Source organism: Leptonychotes weddellii, chromosome 5 (assembly GCF_054177405.1).
Source record: "Leptonychotes weddellii isolate Sample4059 chromosome 5, ASM5417740v2, whole genome shotgun sequence".
NCBI classification, from domain to species: Eukaryota; Metazoa; Chordata; class Mammalia; order Carnivora; family Phocidae; genus Leptonychotes; species Leptonychotes weddellii.
Window position 1 is genome coordinate 97,396,358 of NC_138373.1, and position 18,796 is coordinate 97,415,153.

An 18,796-nucleotide genomic window follows, 5' to 3' on the forward strand; every position below is an offset into this window, starting at 1 on the left:
TGGGTGAAATCAGGAAATGGGGATATGTAGAAGTTTTATTCAAATTATTATGTGGGCTTGAAATTTGGGACCCCCTGGAAGATAACCCTGCAGCTTTGGCATATGAAACAAGAATAAATATCAGCCACGTGTGGCATAAAATAGAAAGACCAATAATTCAGCGAGTATCTAAGTCACTGAATCTGTTAGTAGAAATAAAGAATAAGCTATAAATCCGATGGGAAAGGTTTTATTGGAAGAAACATTTCTAGCTTTGTGATATATTAGAGAGATCAAGGGCTAGGAATGAATTTGGATTCAAATGCTGGTTCTTCCACTTAGCGGATACGTGAATTAAATAAGCAGCAACTTTGTTTACTGCCATGTAACATGGGGGTGATGGTAGCGATGGTAGCATTCATAGATTCCTGTGGGAATTCAGATCCATATAAGGGCAGGATTGTTGCTCAACACTGTAGTTGTCTCTCTTGAAAAATATGAATACTGAAGACGAACAGCTGTCTCCAAAATTTTTTGAATGTTCTAAATCAGTTTGGGCGTGTGGGCATTACATAGCCCACAAAACAACATTCTAAAGTTAAAAATAGCAATAGTAAAATAAGTATATGCTAACCCTCCACAAAGCATTTATTAAAAAAACAATCAAGGCCTTATATATTCAATGTTCTAAATCCTGCCGACTTGCTTGAGTGTGGGTGGGGGGAAGGGAGGCGGTGGGCAGTCAAGCCAGAATTGCCCACTTGTAAGAGAAGCAACATAGAAACCTGTTAACTTTTTCTTTTTCTTTTCTTTTTTTTTTAGGGAGAGAGAGAGAGAGTGCACTTGGGGAAGGGGGCAGAGAGAGAGAGAATCTTAAGCAGACTCTGGGCTGACCGCACATTTCAACCGGAGCTGGGGTGGGGGGTGGGAGAGCTGGGAGGGGGCTCGATCTCACCACTCTGAGATCTTGACCTGAGCCGAAATCAAGAGTCAGGCACTTAACCACCCAGGCACCCTGAAACCTGTTAACTTCGTAAATGATACTCCTATCCTATTCTGATAGGCATCTAGAAATGATTCCTTGCTTCGACTCATTGCCCTTGAGGTGATTTCTATGTATTCTGTTGTGGTAGTGGTCTTTAGACATTTCTAAAAATGTTGCATGAAACCAAATTGACAACCCATTCTGGCATCCTTGTATACTGAATATCATGAAAATGCATGATGCTCATTTTTGTTCTTCACCACTTTGCTGTCTTTGGTTTGAGAACGAACTACTGCTGTATTAGGTGATGAACCTCTCATTAGGAAAAAAAATCTTTCTAAAGTCACCATTCCTGAGCTATCTGAGCTACAGCCCCTGGGGACAGATATTTCAGAGTATTCACAAAGATCACAAGGGACTTGAAATTGCTTAGAAGGTTTATGAATCCAAGGCACAGCGACTCTTCATTTTGCTGAGTTACACTGCCCGTCCTTTGTGTGTTTACATTGCTTTTCTAAAATAGTGACAACAAGTCTTCATTAACTTAGATTGTGGGTTTAACTGATATTCACCACCCTAGACTATTGGACAGGGACTTGGGAGCCTTGGAGCCCATTCTCAGGTCTTCCATTGACTTAGAGTTACTTCAGGCTTGTGGCTTGATCTTTGTGCTTTTAGCCATGTGTAAAATGAGAATATTTATCAATGGGAAATTTATCAGTTTTTCAAAGTGCTTGGGATTAGTGAAGAGTTCTTCCACTTGCATATTTCTTCCCTGGGTTGTAGAAGTATACACTGTAGAGTTAATATAATCATCTCTAGAGAAGAATATGTCTGCAGAAGCAGTCAAAGGATGACATCCCTGGGGCTGGGCCCTGGGTCTGCCTTCTAAGGCAAGGAAAATTCCTGGAGTTGACTGGGCTGGCTGACTTCAGAAGCTCAGATCAGAGCTCTCCTGCTGGCTGACTTTGGACAAGTTACATAATCTGTGTGAGCCTCAGTTCCCTCCCTGTGAAATAAAATGATGGGAATGATGATGATAGTATTTCAGAGGGTTGTTATGGTGAAAATGCGATAATGATTCACACAGACATCGAACACAGAACCTGGATGTCACATGCTGTAGGCTATGTAAGGGTCCTTTTTTCCCCTCCTAGTTCTAAACAAATTGAGAAAGAAGAAAAAAGAATTGGCAGATTTCAATGCAATTACCACTCTTATTGTTATTTTTTAAATCTCAGCTTTTATTCAGCTTTGTGGCTGCAAACAAAGAAATATAGCTTCGTCTGAGTACCAAATGGGTTCACCAAAACTGAATGCAGAATTGGATAGACTTAATAACAACCAGTCACAGGCTTGGTGGACTTCACGCAGGCTTGTGTTCTTGGTAGGAAGGCTGGCTTCCAAAGAGGAAAGAGGAGCTGAGCAAGACTTTGGAGGTGGGTCTGGACATCAGCATTTTAAAAAAGCTCTATACTCTGAATGCACATCCGGGTTAGGACCCACAGCTGGAGGCATATTATGTATTTTGCAATGCCTCTGTGCCTTTCCAAATGCCAAGACTGAGCATTCTTCCCTTCTTCACTGGGGAAAAAAAATTCCTACTAATCCTTCAACCCTGAACTTGAGTATGTCCTTCTCTGTGAAATCTTCCTCTTTTCCTCACTTCACACAAGCAGAATTGTCCAATTGCTCCTGCATGTAAGCAACTACTGTACCATAGACTTAGCTATTTCCTAAAACATAGTCTATGTTGAGGCTACTTGACGATTGGACTATGAACATTTTTATAAAAGTCCATTCACAATGTACAGAAGATGGTCTGAGAGTATACCCACCAAATTATTAGGGGATCCTAACTCTGAGGAGAAGGATATGGGCAGAAGAGGATGTTTATATTTTGTTAATATGTGCTCAGTTTACTCCTACATTGCTTTCATTTTTTTTTTTTTTAAGATTTTATTTATTTATTTGACAGAGAGAGAGACAGCGAGAGAGGGAACACAAGCAGGGGGAGCAGGAGAGGGAGAAGCAGGCCTCCCGCCGAGCAGGGAGCCCATGTGGGACTTGATCCCAGGACCCTGGGATCATGACCTGAGCCGAAGGCAGCCGCTTAACCGACTGAGCCACCCAGGCGCCCCCATTGCTTTCATTTTTAAGTGACTCTCTATTATGATTGTAACCTAAAAATAGTTATTTAAAAGAGGAAAAGTATTGTGTTGCTTTTTTGCTCTGCATTTCCTCTGGAGGTGACCTCTACAGGTCATCTCAGTCATCACCCCGATTTTGGACAATGTTTGCTTTTCCCTTCTGCCCCTGCTCTTTTGTTCTCCTTCTACCCCACATCTCCATGTGGTCAGAGGTATGACTGGATGGCGTTGAAAGACAATATTTACTTTTCTCGATCTCAGACTTGTCTTGGTGCCATAAGTAGGTGCAGGTAGCATCTTTTCTAAATACCTCTTTCTTGAGCTGTTATAAATCTGAACAGATAAAGGTGGAGGAAGACTATTTGGTTTTCTGCTCTCACCCTATGTATCTTTTCTTCTACAGGTCAACAACGGAATTGAAGTTTTGAAGGATGGGTAAAGACTTTCGTTATTATTTCCAGCATCCCTGGTCTCGCATGATTGTGGCTTACTTGGTGATCTTCTTTAACTTCTTAATATTTGCGGAGGACCCAGTTTCTCATAGCCAAACAGAAGCCAATGTTATTGTTGTTGGAAACTGTTTTTCATTTGTAACAAATAAATACCCTAGAGGAGTTGGCTGGAGGATTCTGAAGGTGCTTCTATGGCTACTGGCCATTCTCATAGGACTAATAGCTGGCAAATTTCTGTTCCATCAACGTTTGTTTGGTAAGTACCCATGAAATGTAATGTTGATAATTATTGAACTCTGTTCTTTAAGATAGAGCTCTGTTATTTCTAAATGCCAATTTAGGATGCATTTTAGTTTGCCCTCTAGCCTTAATTTGCATCGCACTGTTGGAGCTAGGTTCTTCTGCTAGTCTCTGTTCAATGGTGTACTTTTCTATGGCCTAAGGAAAATTATGAGGTAAAATTAGTACTAAACTTATTTTCAAAAAATGGCTTTAGACCTAAAATTAATGTGTGTGTAATCTTATTTAGAGAAGACATGAAAATAACTCTTTTCCCTATATTATCATAAAGAGTTTGCCTTCATGTCACACCATATTTTCATTAAAGTAACTTAACCGTGGTTCATATATTTACATATGTTGTTCATTCTGGGAATTAGAGTGGTAACTCTAACTTTTTACCCTCTTTTTTTTTGAACAATGGCTTTAGGATGTTTATTTTGAGCCTGTTCAACCACAGAACGATTAGTGCAGAATCCGTTGGTAGTATGCAATAGACAAAGACACTATTAGTTTAAGCTAAAAAAGGTAATTTACTAGGATACTGGGATATTTCATAGAGACCAAGGATAGAATTCATTCTGATAATTGGGATAAATGGAACCTGGGACTTGAATTCTATCAGGATCTTCTTTGTCCCAATTTCTCTAACGTATCTGTTTTATTCTCTGTTCACACTGAAGATCAGTTTACATCTGCTCAGAGAGACTGGCTTGACTCTCTTGATCCCAAAGTTTAGACTCTCGGAAAAGAGACTGATGTTGACCCAGGTTGAGTGTGTTTTCCACCTTTCGCCTAATTGATTTTGTCAGGACATGGGTGATATTTACCCAACAAATATTCATTGATCACTTATTATATGCCAGGAACTATTCTAGAGAGTGAATCAAAAACCAGGGTCTAGGGATGCCTGGGTGATTCAGTTGGTTAAGTGTCTGCCTTCGGCTCAGGTCAAGATCCCGGGGTCCTAGGATCCAGTCCGCATCAGGCTCCTTGCTCAGCGGGGAGCCTGCTTCTCCCTCTGCCTGCTGCTCCCCCTGCTTGTGCTCTCTCTCTCTCTGACAAATAAATAAATCTTAAAAAAAAAGTCCTTTAGGCCGCTGCGACCAAGATGGCCAGGAGACTCGCCACCTTCCTCAAGGATGCCTGGGCCAAGGAGCAGATGCTGGTCGTGTCCTTCACCATAGGGGGCCTCACTCTAATTCTGCCCACCCCCAGCCCCTTCACCAAATACGCCACCATGATCAACCAGGCCACGCCCTACAACTATCCAGTGCCCCTCCAAGATGATGGGAACATGCCTGACGTGTCCAGCCACCCCCAGGACCCCCAGGGCCCAAGCTTGGAGTGGCTGAAGAACTTGTGAGCACCCCTGGTGACATGGAGGAGGCCCCTCCCCTGAGCCAATAAAATGTGAAAAGCAGCCCCCCCCAAAAAAGTCCTTTAGGGGCACCTGGGTGGCTCAGTCCATTAAGCGTCTGCCTTTGGCTCAGCTCATGATCCCAGGGTCCTGGGATCGAGTCCTGCGTCGGGCTCCCCGCTCAGCGGGGAGTCTGCTTCTCCCTCTGCCTCTGCCTGCCACTCTGCCTACTTGTTCTCTCTCTATATCTCTGTCAAATAAATAAATAAAATCTTTAAAAAAAAAAAAAAAGTCCTTTAAATAAAAAGCAGGGTCTACGCCCTCCTAACAACTTACATCCTGCAGGAGAGAGAAAGACACTAAACAAATTAATGTATAATATGCAAAGAGATGGTAAATGCTGGGGGGGGGGTGGGGCGGGAAAGAAAGTTTTAAATGCTGCTGGGCCAATTAGAAAGAGAACTTAGTAATAAAACATTGAATTTAGTAATTATAAGATCATAGGTGACACAGTGTGGGTATTTTCACTCTAGAAGCTTGGTTAGAAACAGATGGCAATGGCTTAAGGAAAAAACAAATTAAAAACATAGATATACACACATAGTATTACTTATATATGCTTCTCAATCTCAAACTATGGTCATCTGTTTCTATTACATAAATTTATAAAATGTACATATTTTATATTTTTTATATATATACATAGTTTCAAGAAGTTTGGTGAGGAAATGAAAGGAGATGGGAAGTAGCTAAAAATGTAAGAAGGACCAAGGAAAGATTTTGTTGTTGATGGTGGTGGTGCTGGGGTTGAGGAGTGAGATTAATTTATCTGCTTGACACTTGGGGGAAAGAGCTAGACTGAAATGAAGATAAATACATGGAGAGATCTCTGAAGGCTTCTCTGCTTTATTTATTTTATTTTATTTTTTTAAAAGATTTTATTTATTTGACAGAGAGAAAGCAGAGAGAGAGCGTGCACACGAGTGGTGGGAAGGGGGCAGAGGGAGAGGGAGAAGCAGACTCCCTGCTGAGCAGGGAGCCTGACACGACAAGGGGCTCCATCCTAGGACCCTAAGATCATGACCTGAGGAGCCAAAGGCAGATGCTTAACTGACTGAGCCACCCAGGTGCCCCCTCTCTGCTTTATTTATGACTTAGGATACAGATAGAAATGATGGCCTTAGCGAGGACAGGTGGAGACACCCCGGTTCCTCAGAAATTGTCATGAAAGAGATAAAGGTTTGTATTCTAATAGGTACCTTGGGGTGGAGGAGTAGAGAGGTAAATGGTGATCTGATGATCTGTATTTCACTTTGAAGAAAGAAGAGCTAAGGATAAAGGTGGAAGGATTGGAGGATGCAAGGGGTTTAAGAAAGTGGCTAAGGTTTGGAAGAGCAACCCTATGGAGTGTAGATGCTAGCTGACTAGGGACAAACAGAAGGGTTACTGACGATCACGGAGGGCTGTTGGGGTTAGCCACTGTAAATTGAATGATACCAGTCTGAACTGCTGAGCAGTTTTCTTTATGAGAGCTCAGTCACCTGGAACAGAATTCGAGGGAGATTCATCTGTGTGGGGACTGCCCAGGCTTGCTGTATTGGAAACAAAGGATGGAAAATAAATGGAGGGTTCTAATAAAAAAGTTATTCTTTTGATTAAAATGGGGCCTGGCTGGGCATGGAAAGGAGGTAAGGAAGATTGATGGTCTGGGAGGAGCGGGCATGGATTGGAAGATCGGGTAAAACTGCACAAGTGAAATGGAATTAAGAAAAGGGAAAGGATTTATGGATGTGCTGAGATGCCATGTTGTAATGAAGGACAGCCATTCTTCAGTGGTGATTCCCAACTACAGTGTGGCCTTTATGAGTGCCCAAGTAAAGTGCAGAGACAGGTCTTGACAGAGAGGGTATCTAGGAACTGGGTGTTAGTCGGGCCATCCACCAAACACTGAACAAGCATGGTGTTGTGCATGACATTCATAAAGATGGGAGAGGTTAAGGGTGGGGGCTGAGTGGGAGAGGGTCAGTTTCCAAAAATGGTTCAGGAGTGCTGGCAGACAAAATGCTAGGTGCCTATTATAAGCAATGACTGGTTGTGTTTGTGATCCATTCAGGAAATTTGCTCAGTGTAGAAAGGTAAGGCAAACTTTAGACAAAATACCCAGTTTGGAGAAAAGTTATCTACTTAGATTGAGAATCATATGGTCAAAGTCATGGTATTATTAATAATAAGGGCAGATCATTTGGTTTCTACACTTAATGTTAAGTTATTTTATTATAAAATCTTATGTTTTAGACTAAAATCACATTTCATTGATGGCTTACTTTTTAATTCTCCTGTTGGTATAAATAATTCAGCCCTGAAAAAATCACTCTGGATTTCAAGTAGTATGTTGAGTACAAATTATTTTGAGATAGTGCCAAGGTATGTCTTATTTATTTATTTTTACTTACTATAGGAAAGATTCTATAACATAGTTAGCTTTATCACTTCTATTTGGCAATTTTCTTTTTTTTCTTACTAAAAATCTATGAAATTATATGGGGTATTAGAGAAGGAATGATAACCTTTTGCAAATCTTGGTGATAAGTAGAAAGATAACTGGATTCTGGATTGAATTTTCTAATGAACTCCAAACTTGTCTTCTTCTCTCTCTCTTCATCTCCCTTCATGGCCATTATGTCTTCCTTCATTCACAAAATGGTAATCATTTGCTCCTAATAGTTCTGTCCTTCTTCAGTTAATTCTGGATTTTTGCTACTGGAATAATTTTTCTATATGGCTAGATGGCTCCTATTACCTACAAAATAAAATGTATACTCCTTTGATTGATATCCAAAGCTCTTGATGATCTACTCCTGCCTGACTTCAAACCTGGTCTCTTGACATGCCACACTTTTAGAATTATTTGCAGGTCCTCACACCTGCTGGGTTCTCTCATGCCTCTGTGTCTTTGCATATGCACCCCTTCTCGTGCATCATGCTCAAGCCCCTTCTTGTTAACTTGGTTGATTTCTCTTTTTTCCTTTACCTCCAAGTTCAAGCATTACCTCCCCTTTGACACTTTTCCTGACTCCCTCCTGTCAGATGTTGTCGTTCCTCCAGCTCCCACTGTGTCTACTTGCAACAAAGAATGTACAGCAGGGTGCTTGGGAACTGACAGCCATACAGCATTATGGAAAAGAATCCAAAATTTAATGCCAGCACAAACATTGTTCTTATTGGCCTGGAATGTGATAAATGTTTCCATCCTTGTTCCTAAATAACCAGCATTAATACATAATTAAATTTTTTAAGGGGCCATATTTAAACCTTTAACAGTTTGCAGGTGCAAGCTTGTCGTGGGTGGTGGTGATGGTGGTGTGTATGTGGGGAGGGGTGGGATTGTTAATTGCAAGCACAGAAATTCTTGTTACAGAAATTGGAATGGTTTACAAAATAATCAGAATCATTTTGTGGGATCAGTTAAACAGCTTCCTTTTCGTTAATTCTCCAATGAAATGCCAAGTAAAAATATTGAACAGAATGCCAGTATTCCTTCATTGCCCCTTTCATTTCATTAACTTGTGAGTCTTCCCTCACTTATTTTATTATGGAAAATCTCTTCCCTAGTAGACTCCGGAAGGACAGTACCTTATTGCCCAATTAAAGCATGAATGAGGAAGAGTGATCAATCTATGAGCACATAATTTAATCTACTTTGTTGGTTAATTTTATTTTTATGAGGCATAAATATTACAGTTTTGTGGCTTTTGAATTAACTGCATGAAACCGCCTCATGATTTATAATTTGTAAAGGGAATTGTCCCAAACAAAAATGGTGACTCTTGCAAATTGGAAATTGAATGTTATCAGGAACACAAATGATTAAATACATTTTTAAAAAGATTTATTTGAGGGCGCCTGGGTGGCTCAGTTGGTTGGGCGACTGCCTTCGGCTCAGGTCATGATCCTGGAGTCCCGGGATCGAGTCCCGGGATCGAGTCCCGCATCGGGCTACCTGCTCGGCGGGGAGTCTGCTTCTCCCTCTCCCGCTCCCCCCTCTTGTGCTCTTTCTCTCTCTCACTCTCTCTCTCAAATAAATAAATAAAATCTTTAAAAAAAAAATAAATAAAAAATAAAAAGATTTATTTGAGAGAGAATGAGAGAAAGAGAGCGTGGGAGGGGAGTGGGTCAGAGGGAGAAGCAGACTCCCCGCTGAGCAGGGAGCCCAATGCTGCAGGACTCGATCCTGGGACTCCAGGATCTTGATCTGAGCCGAAGACAGTCGCTTAACCAATTGAGCCACTGAGGCGCCCTGATTAAATGCATTATAAATTACCCCATCTCACCTTTGCTGTATGATTGGAATAACATGAGAGAGTTGGTTTTCCTACATTAGCACTAAACTTTTATGGTTTCAGACTGATCACAAATCCCAAATTTCTCAAATGTAGAGAGTAATTTAGGAACACATGGGAAATCACAATTGATGCATTTCATAAAAATTTCTGTAGGTGTAACACTGAATCTTGTTGAGGTGAATATTACATTTGGATTTTTGCAAATCGAATTCCATTTGAATACTTTCCCAATGCCTCTCTCTTCCAATTGTGTGGATGATTTCATTGTTTAAAAAAATAAGTATAATGCATCCTAGGGTTTTGGAGAATTATACATTATACACTGGAGAAACCCATGAATAGAAAAATCGAAAGATTTCTAATGACAAGACTTATATTTCTGATATAAGACTTATATAAAGAAATAAGCTTGCTCAGGAAATCATTTTTATTCCAAAATGGAATTGAAATGATTTACAAAAACATATATGCTTAATGCAATAGGAATAGAAAATGAGCACCTGGCTGTACATTCTTTGTTGCAAGTAGACACAGTGGGAGCTGGAGGGAAAACAACATCTGACAGGAGGGAGTCAGGAAGAGTGTCAAAGGGGAGGTAATGCTTGAACCAGAAAAGAGAGAGTTAAATATGTTTTGATTTCATGAGGTGTTACCTGGTTGGTTTCAAGCTTCCTTGGAGCCTGGGCAAAAAGGGAAATGTGATCTATTATAAGCCTTTGGATACTAGAAATGATGGAAATTGCATGTTTCACAAGGGAATCTTTCTTTGCACTAAATTTTGGAATTTCCTTGCCCTAAATTCTGGTAAAGAATTTCTTTTTTCTTTGGTTTGTATGGGAGACACTGAGTGGCAAAGGCAGAAATAGATTTCACATTCTTGTATCTTAAAGTAAACTTTCATAAAAGTTTAAAGTGTAACTTTTAAGCAGAAAAGCAATTCTCTGATTTTTTTTTTTTTTTTATTCCCTGAAAGTAATTCTGTGAAGTGCAGAGTGATAAGGGTCTAAGAAATGCCTTCTGATTGGATAACTTTATCCAAGCATGAATCTTAGGCCATTAAGATTGTGACAAATGTATTTCTTAAACAAAATGCTCTTGCTGTTTGTCTTCCCTATTTTCTTCTTGTTTCCTAACTTGTGCAGAGAGCCTCTATTAGTTGCAATTTTCTTAACACGGATGGAGGGCAGGGGGCAGGCTGACTTAGGATGAGTTGTCAGGTATAGGATATGAAAATGATTCAGAACCTGTTAGTATTTTTTTTAAAACAGACATATTTGTGTATATAGTTATTTGTATAATTGTTTCACTAATGTCTGGTTTCCTAGCTATACCAGAAGCCTCATGAGGGCAGGGCTTACGTTGTGTTGCTTATTGTTTAATCCTTGGTGCTGAAACAATGCCTGGAACACAGCAATATTTGCTAAATTTGAATGAATAAATAAATTAATGCTCCTTTGTCTTTTACATGTTGTATTTGCCAATTTTGCCTTCTTATTGTAAGCTATAAAAGGGTATTTATTTGTTCATTCATAAAATATGAGACATGGTCTCCTCTCTCAAGGAGTTTAAAATCTGGTTAAAAAGACAGGATACATATGCATGAAAAATGAATTACTCTGATAATACAAGGAAGTGCATATCAAGTATCAAATGAATAGTCCAGACTGTGAGAGTTATGGGAATTCAAGAAAGCGATCATGATGGGCCGGGAAGGTGCAAGAAAGCTTTGCTGCCAGTGTGGGATCTAAGCTGAGGCTGAAGCGTGAGGGGGATGAAAATAGTCAGATATGATGCAAAGAATTCATTACAGATTTCAGGTCATGGGGTAAATGGTGTGAGCCAAAGAGATGAAAACAACTTAGCTTTTTTTGGAGTCGGGAAAAACGGGGAGGAAGTCATGCTCATTTTGAAGGGAGTGAAAAGTCTGCATTAGGAAGGAGAAGGAGATGTAGCAGAAGGGTGGGTTAATTCTAACTGCTTTCTTTGGTCTTGAAGTGCCAGTCTCACACTTTGCACTTTATCTCTTCCAGTGGGGGATGATGACAAGATTCTCATGAAGCAGAATGAAGCAGGATCTAGTGGGAATTGGAGAGGGGCAGGGTAGGGGAGTAGAAAGGGAAGGAGGAAGGTATTTTGGGAGCCTCTTGCAGCCATTCAGGCCACTCTGGCCTGGGGGTGGGACAGTGGGCAACAGGATGGGCACATGTGGAACCTTGTGAAGCTTCAACAATTGATGGGATTGAGGTGGTGAGACTAGCGTGAAGTTACAGGTAACTAGGAGATTGGGTGAGTGACTAAGGGAGTAGTTATTTTATTTAAAAAAAAAAAAAGAGGAATTCATTAGGACAATGCAGTTTGAGAAGATGATGCATTTAGGAAATGGTGGGTTGAGGTAATGAAAACACTGGCAGTGGATCATTTACCTTGAATAGTGCTCAGAACAGCACAGGACAGGTTAGCTGAACTGAATCCAGGCACACCATTTCTTATCCAAACCTTGAGACCAGACATGTTTCAGAATTCAATGCTTGTGCCTGTGTTTGGTAGCTGGCCCTAGGGGGCTGAGGAAATACTTCATTATCAAACACATTGGCATAACTGTAGCTGGATATATACGTATTCAAATGAAGTGGTGTAAATAAATAAAGACTATAAACAGCCTCAAACCAGTTCAGGTTAGGTTTTGCTTCTAAGTGAATTCAGGTTTGGTCAGGTCTTGCAAAAGGATCAGTTACAAAGATGAGAGTCTTTGGATTTCAGCATTACAGAAACTGGATAATGGACCTACACTGGATTATAAGCCACATTTCATATACATGTTTGGTGTCCCCAAGATATTCAGCTGCAGAGAAATCATGATGTTTTTAGAAGCCTGTGATTAACAAAAGAAAAAGAAAAAGAACGGTTTGACTGATAACTAGACATTTATAAAAGAAGAATGAATGTTGAAAGGGGATTTTCCTTGTGTTGATATTATGAGAAATATTAACGAGTTTGCTATTTTCTGTATACCTACGTCTGTTTTAGTTGTAAATAGGAAGTTCTGAATAAAACATTCTCAATACATCCAGAAATTTGAGAAGACAAATTCTATGATTTTTTTCTTTTGTTTTATTTTAACAAAAAGGCCGTTTTCCATAAAATACCAAGTAACTCAACAATGTTCTGCCATTTAATGAATTGAATAAAGCTAAATGCTTGTTTGTTTCCTGTTGTCTTAGCTTTAAGTCTAGTCCGAAATTCTTTGTGTTTGAGCTACGCATATGATTTTATCATTTCAAAATAGAAAAGATTCAGACGTCCTGGAAAGTGTGGGCAAGATAGTCATGGTGATATAGGAGTTTCAGAACATGAAGAAACAGATTTAATCATACATTTAGGAAGGAAAAGCATTACTTTAATGGTATGAATGCCATTACATGGTATTCCATTAATGGTATGATACAACCTCTTTTGTGTTAATTTGGGATCTGAATAGCTGAATAGTATAAATGACCCTCAAATTTATCCTGATAGTTGATAGTACATTAAGAAAATGTGTATTTATTATACACATTATATTGTCAACAGTTGATTATTTTAATTATTGTACTCTCAAATAAGGACTTCCTCTTGGAGGAATTACTTGAACAAATGCCTTTTATGTAGCTAAATGCTACTTAGAGAGAAAATCTGTAATTTTAAGCTTTGTCTTCTCAAAAGACTGTATTTGGTATTCATGAGGGTCGTTATTCAAATGTTTATTACCATCTTCATTCTCAACTAATGTATACGGAGTGCCAGAACATTCCTTTGTCTTCCACTTGAGTTGTCAACACACAATTCCTTTCTGAAAAGTAAAATAATTTTAGTCAGAAATAACTGCAGAATTCAAGGGAGAGAAACATGTTATTCCAATGCTTGAGAAAAATAATGAGAGAGCAAAAAGCAAAGCTTTTGAAATGAGAGGTTCAGAAAGGTAAGCTGGGAAATGGTTGATATTTAGCATTAAAATAATCCCCAAGGAACACCCTCTTCACAGGAAGATTTGAGGTCTAAGAGTTGGTGAACTCGGTAGCCCTTTACAAAAAAACTTGTGCTGCATTGCCGCTCTCTCTTCCGGAGCAGGAAAGGAAGCTGGGGCTGGAAATGCCAGGCACGCGGCCATTTCCTCCCGCACCTCCTTATTAGGTGCCTTCATTAGTTTGCTGTGCAGGAAGTTGTGCTTCCATGAGCTCGAAAGGGCAATCAGCGGCAGCTTTCCGTGTGATAGGATCGTCTGGCTGCTCCAGTTCCCGTAGGACAGAGGATGCAAACACTGCAAAAGTATACCTCAAGGACTTCACAAAACTAACTCAGGTTAGAGAATTGTAATTAAGCCATTATTAACCAGGTAGCTTTCTGGATACTTTTTACTATGCTTGATATAAATGGATCATCAGAGACGAAGGCACCCTTTCCTCACCAGGTCCAGTCATTGCCTCCATTTCCTCTTCTTTCCCACCTATTGGAGGTAACGTAGAAATTTCTTATGAAAGTGACTATCCGGGACGCCTGGGTGGCTCAGTCGGTTAAGCATCTGCCTTTAGCTCAGGTCATGATCCCAGGGTCCTGGGATCGAGCCCTGCATCGGGCTCCCTGCTCGGCGGGGAGCCTGCTTCTCCTTCTACCTGCTTTGTCTGCCGCTCCCCCTGCTTGTGCATGCTCTCTCTCTCTGACAAATAAATAAAATCTTAAAAAAAAACTTAACAAAAAAAAAAGAAAGTGACTATCCAGTGGAATTGTAGCAGGCAGATTCCAGCATGTGGTGCTGAGAGAAACCACTTCACTGATGAATGAAATAGAAGTAGCCAGTGTGGAACTTGACAGCTGGTTAAACAATATATAGTCGCAATGGAAGTGAAGAGTGCTTGATCCCTTGATTCATTTAAAATCACATTGATAGAGATGGCTTATTGTTCAAATAAAGGGCCAACAGGCCTAAATGGGAGAGGAGTGTGATTTGAGAGGACACTGACAAATGAAAGTTTTCCCTGGTTTGATTTCTTTTCTCCTTTATTAATTCCTAAAACTGGATTATTTCTTGAAGATAGTTTCACTGGGTTAAAGTATTACACTACTTGGTAGGTAGGATGAACTAACAAGGATATTAAGAATTGCCTTCCTTGGGAGATCTAGGTCCGAAGGGTACATGTTGGGAGGTGGGAGAACGTAGGAGAATGTTCTGATGTGGCTAACTGTGCAGGATCACTGTTGCTGTGCTGGATTCCGGATAGAAGGAGGGTAAAGCCAGGCCATTAGAAGACCTAGGGGTCCACGGAGAGGGGGTGGCATCAGGCTGGAATAAGGACACATAGCCGCTCCAAAGATAAACTAGCAGTTTCCAGGGGTGGCCTTCAAGCTGTGTATTGGATTTTGAGGCTCGGTGGTGGTCAGAGCAATTCTCTTGTTTTGATATATGTTTCTATCATGGCTGTGGCCCTGACTTATTGTTGACAGTTAAACAGAAATGTGCAGGATTGATTTGGCAGGCTCCAAGGTCATAGCAATAGCCAGCAGTAAAACTGGAACATAAACTGAAGCCTCCTGATTCCCAGACAGGTGCCTTTTCAGGCCTCCCAGATGGCGAGCCCCCAGCAGTCGAGCCTGGGCCACCTCGGGACCGGGTTGTGCTAGACCACTCCCTACAGCTTCGCTCCACTTTGTGATGGGGATTTTTTTCTGGCACCATCTCCTGCCTGCTCGGCCTTCTCTTTTGGGTAAAGAAAGTCATTTTGTGGACCCTGCAAGCAGTTGTCCAGTTCCAGGACAAAGCCTGTCATTGCCGCTGACCCACAAGACGTCAGCCCAGTGCTGCCTGCCCTCGCAGCCATCGGCGAGGTCACGTTCTGTGTTGGGCTTTACTTCTTCCCCCTGATTCATGAGGAATGTGCTTACATATCAAGGTTTCCCTGGACTAGTCCACGCTCGTTAAGATACTTTGCATATCCTTGAGGACATGCCCATTGAAATGGATAGACCGGCTGAGAGTTGACAAGTAAACACACACAGAAACCTGACGGAGCAAGTCTCAGGAGCCCAGGGAAGTTTGTATTTGCATGGTAAAGTTTTAAACTTCGCATTTTCTGCTGCCTCAGCATTCCTACAAACAGCCTGGGAGAGCCCCGCCCAGGTGACCAGGTGCACCGGCGTGATAAGGCTGGCCTCTGCCGCACGAGTCCCCCGTCTTGCCCTCCTCCCCTGTGACCTAGTGACGTTCAGACACACCGGTGACATCCTCTCACACCTTTTGTTTGTGTACTCCTGACCCCCAATAAAGACACTTGCCCACTGTTCTTACTCTCTTGGCTCCCCACCTGCTTGGTTGAGCCTGCTCCCTTGGCCCTCCACATTTCCTACCCACCCCCCACCCCCCAGCATGGCCCGCTAGTGGCCTGCAGTGGCTCTCTCTCTAGGACTAGTGAGGATAAGAAATGCTGTTCTGCCCCTCTCCTGTGTACCCTCTGTGGCCACACCTGACTGACCATCTCATGAAACAGTACAGAGCCGTGTTTCTTGCTGCTTCGTGACCTAGCCCCTCTCTCTTTTATGTTCTTCCCAGTGTTTTCCTGTTTGAACTGTGCCATCACTGACAAATACAGAGTACCCATCATTTGCAAGGGACAGTGTTAGGTGCCATGAGACTCTTGGCTTTCAGGAGCTTGTGGTGAGCTAAGGAGATTAGACACAGACATACAAAAATACAGCTGTAATAGGACTCTGATGTCAGCATATGATAATTGCCATGTAAGCAGGATGGGCAGTCTATTCTGAAGGAGGCAAGAAGTCATTCCCAACAGAAATGGTCAAATAAAACCTTCTAGTAGGAGTTCATGGGAACTCTCACAGTGAGTGGGTTTGGTGAGAGCGTCCTTGTTACGTTTTCAGCCAGTCTCTGAGTACCTCTAATAGTGGTGAACCCACCATCTCCTAAGAAGCCTGGGTCTGACCACTGTTTCTGCAAGAGTTCTTGGGTCTGAACCTGAGCCGTGACTTGCAGCTCCAGGAGAATTCCATTGGAGGGAGGAGGGCATTCCAAGCTGGAGAAATGTCAAGCACACAGTTGTAGGGAAGGAAAGGGTGGCTGGTTTTGCGGTAGAGTGGGAGTGGGGTAGCTTTACTGCATCGGCAGATTTGGGTCTTCTGGAGGCTGGAAAGGGAAGCTTCAAGGAAAATTGTGGAGGGTCTTGCATTTCAGGTTCAGGAGCTTAAAATTCATTCTGAAGACAAGAGGGGGCCATGGACCATGTCCTTGTTTTTTTAAATTTAGATTCTGAAAGTGGTACATGCTTGTGAACAAAACAAAACAACAACTAAACAAACCACGCCCAAATTATATGAATGAAGTCAGAGAACATAAAAGTTTTGGATCATAAGAGTGACAAGATCAAAAAAAATATCGTAGGATGATGGATGCAGGATGACTGGCTTTGAGGTGGGGAGGGTGCCTCAGCCACTCGGGTACACCTGACCTCAAGGGATCGAGGCTAGATTTAGAAGTGGCGATGAGGATGGAGTGGAGAGGAAGGGAGGAAGCAGGGGTGTGAAGGGAGACCTGATAGTGCAAGCACACTCTTCTCTTTTTAAAATTAACATCTTCATTTTAAGAACTCTGTTCCCTGAGTCCATTCCCATCATTTACTAAACATAAGGCATAGAAACTTGAATTACCAGTAAATCATCTTACCTTCTTTTCCAAGTTTTCTGAAAGTAATGAATGTATTATTCTGGTTATTTGTAACACTAAGAGACTTTAAGAAAAAGCAGATTTATGTTCACAATTCTATATCTCAAGTTGCGAAGATATTGATGCCACTGAATTTCCTTTCTGAAGCTTCGTGTTTGCCTGAACTTGTTCACTGTTTTGGATCATGCTCATTGATTTGTCTCAATTCACTTACCAAGTAGAGGGGCCTCAGCAATATAGGACTTGATTTTGGTCACTCAGTGAATACATATTGAACATTTTCTAGGCTCTGTGGCTCCAGCATTGGAGAAAACAAAGTCCCTGCCCTGACCGAGCTTACACTCTAGTGGGAATAGATGGACAATAAGGAAATAAGTGATTACATATTATGTCAGAGGGCAGTAAAGGCTGTGACAATGAATGAAGCGGGAGGACTCTGGGGAGGCATCTGGGAAGTTGTGGGAATTTCCTCTGATAAGGTGGACGTTTGAGCAAAGACCTGAAGGAGATGAAGGAGCAGACAGACAGCAGCTTTCTGGGGGATGACGACCCAGGAAAAGGGAGGGGCGAGTATAAAATCCCCAAGACAATAGTAAATTTACAGTGTTTGATGAACAGCAAAGAGGCCCATGGCTGGAGCAGAGCGAACAGAAAAGAGTAGAAGTGGGGATGGGACGGGGTTAGCAAGATTATAGGCATTTTGTTGTAAAAAGCCCCTTTCCCTTAAGTAAAGGGAAGCAGCGATAAATTCTTCTGTGTAACTTTAAGAATTTAGTTTCTAGTGCAGACATACTGCATTTCAGATTGGTGTTTTAGTGAAACCCTTGAGCCCTGCTTCCTAGTTCACTCTGAGATAATGCACAGTTGGTGGCTTTCTTTCTGGCAGCTCCTTTGCTCTTCAGAACTCCCATTATGGCTCCTTTATGGGGGTGCTCACCACCACCTCCCTCCCTCCAGTGGGCTCTGGAAGTGAAGAAAGCTGCTTTTTATGGTGGGTGAGTTATTCGATCATTTTAAAGAGTCTCCCAGCCGTGCCTGTCCCCCATCCCTGACAGCAGCGCTAATTCTGTGATGGTATTTTTAGCAGTGGGGGCGGGGAGCTGGCCCTGGCGGCAGCAGTTGTGGAGGCGGGCCCAATTGTTTGTTGCCTAAGTTCTGACTCTCAGATCACCCCCAGAGGGTAAGGAAAGCATCTTTCTCTAGGGATAAGTGAACGATCTGTCCATTGGAGGGCAGGGGGGTAGACAGGGGGCTTATGGCCCTTCCTGTGTTTTTTCCTCATTACTCCTGCCATGAGTCTGTTAATTTAGCCACATGAAAAATGACCCTATCCATTTATTTCTAGGTTGTTTTCCTGCTTCTATTTAGAGCCTAAACAGATTACTGGATTCTATCCCCTCTACTGAATTTTGTGAACACAAGCCTTTACCAATCCAAGCATTTAAATCAGGACAGAGAATTTACTTAACAGCTGAATTCTTGATGATAGATCCAATTGAATATGAAAGAAGAATATTTTTACTCTTCCTCAGAAAACTCTCAG

At 41.6% G+C, this 18,796-nt stretch overlaps 1 protein-coding gene and 1 pseudogene across 6 annotated transcripts in view; both read left to right on the forward strand.

Moving 5' to 3' along the window:
* The window catches only part of TMEM117 (transmembrane protein 117), a 484,811-nt gene that overhangs the window by 39,656 nt on the left and 426,359 nt on the right, over nucleotides 1–18,796 (forward strand). For 2 of the 5 annotated variants that reach the window (XM_081821523.1, XM_081821521.1), the window contains one exon: nucleotides 3,518–3,822. In XM_081821523.1, coding sequence (XP_081677649.1) covers nucleotides 3,546–3,822 — 277 coding nt within the window. In that variant the 5' untranslated portion in view covers nucleotides 3,518–3,545. Of the gene's footprint in view, nucleotides 1–2,178; nucleotides 2,404–3,517; nucleotides 3,823–18,796 lie in introns of those variants that run through there. The other 3 variants (XM_081821522.1, XM_081821524.1, XM_081821525.1) reach the window with 3 other exon arrangements.
* LOC102744417 (NADH dehydrogenase [ubiquinone] 1 alpha subcomplex subunit 3 pseudogene) lies at nucleotides 3,724–5,491 on the forward strand (annotated as a pseudogene). The gene is made up of 2 exons (XR_014145668.1): nucleotides 3,724–3,822; nucleotides 4,934–5,491. The product of XR_014145668.1 is annotated as an NADH dehydrogenase [ubiquinone] 1 alpha subcomplex subunit 3 pseudogene (transcript).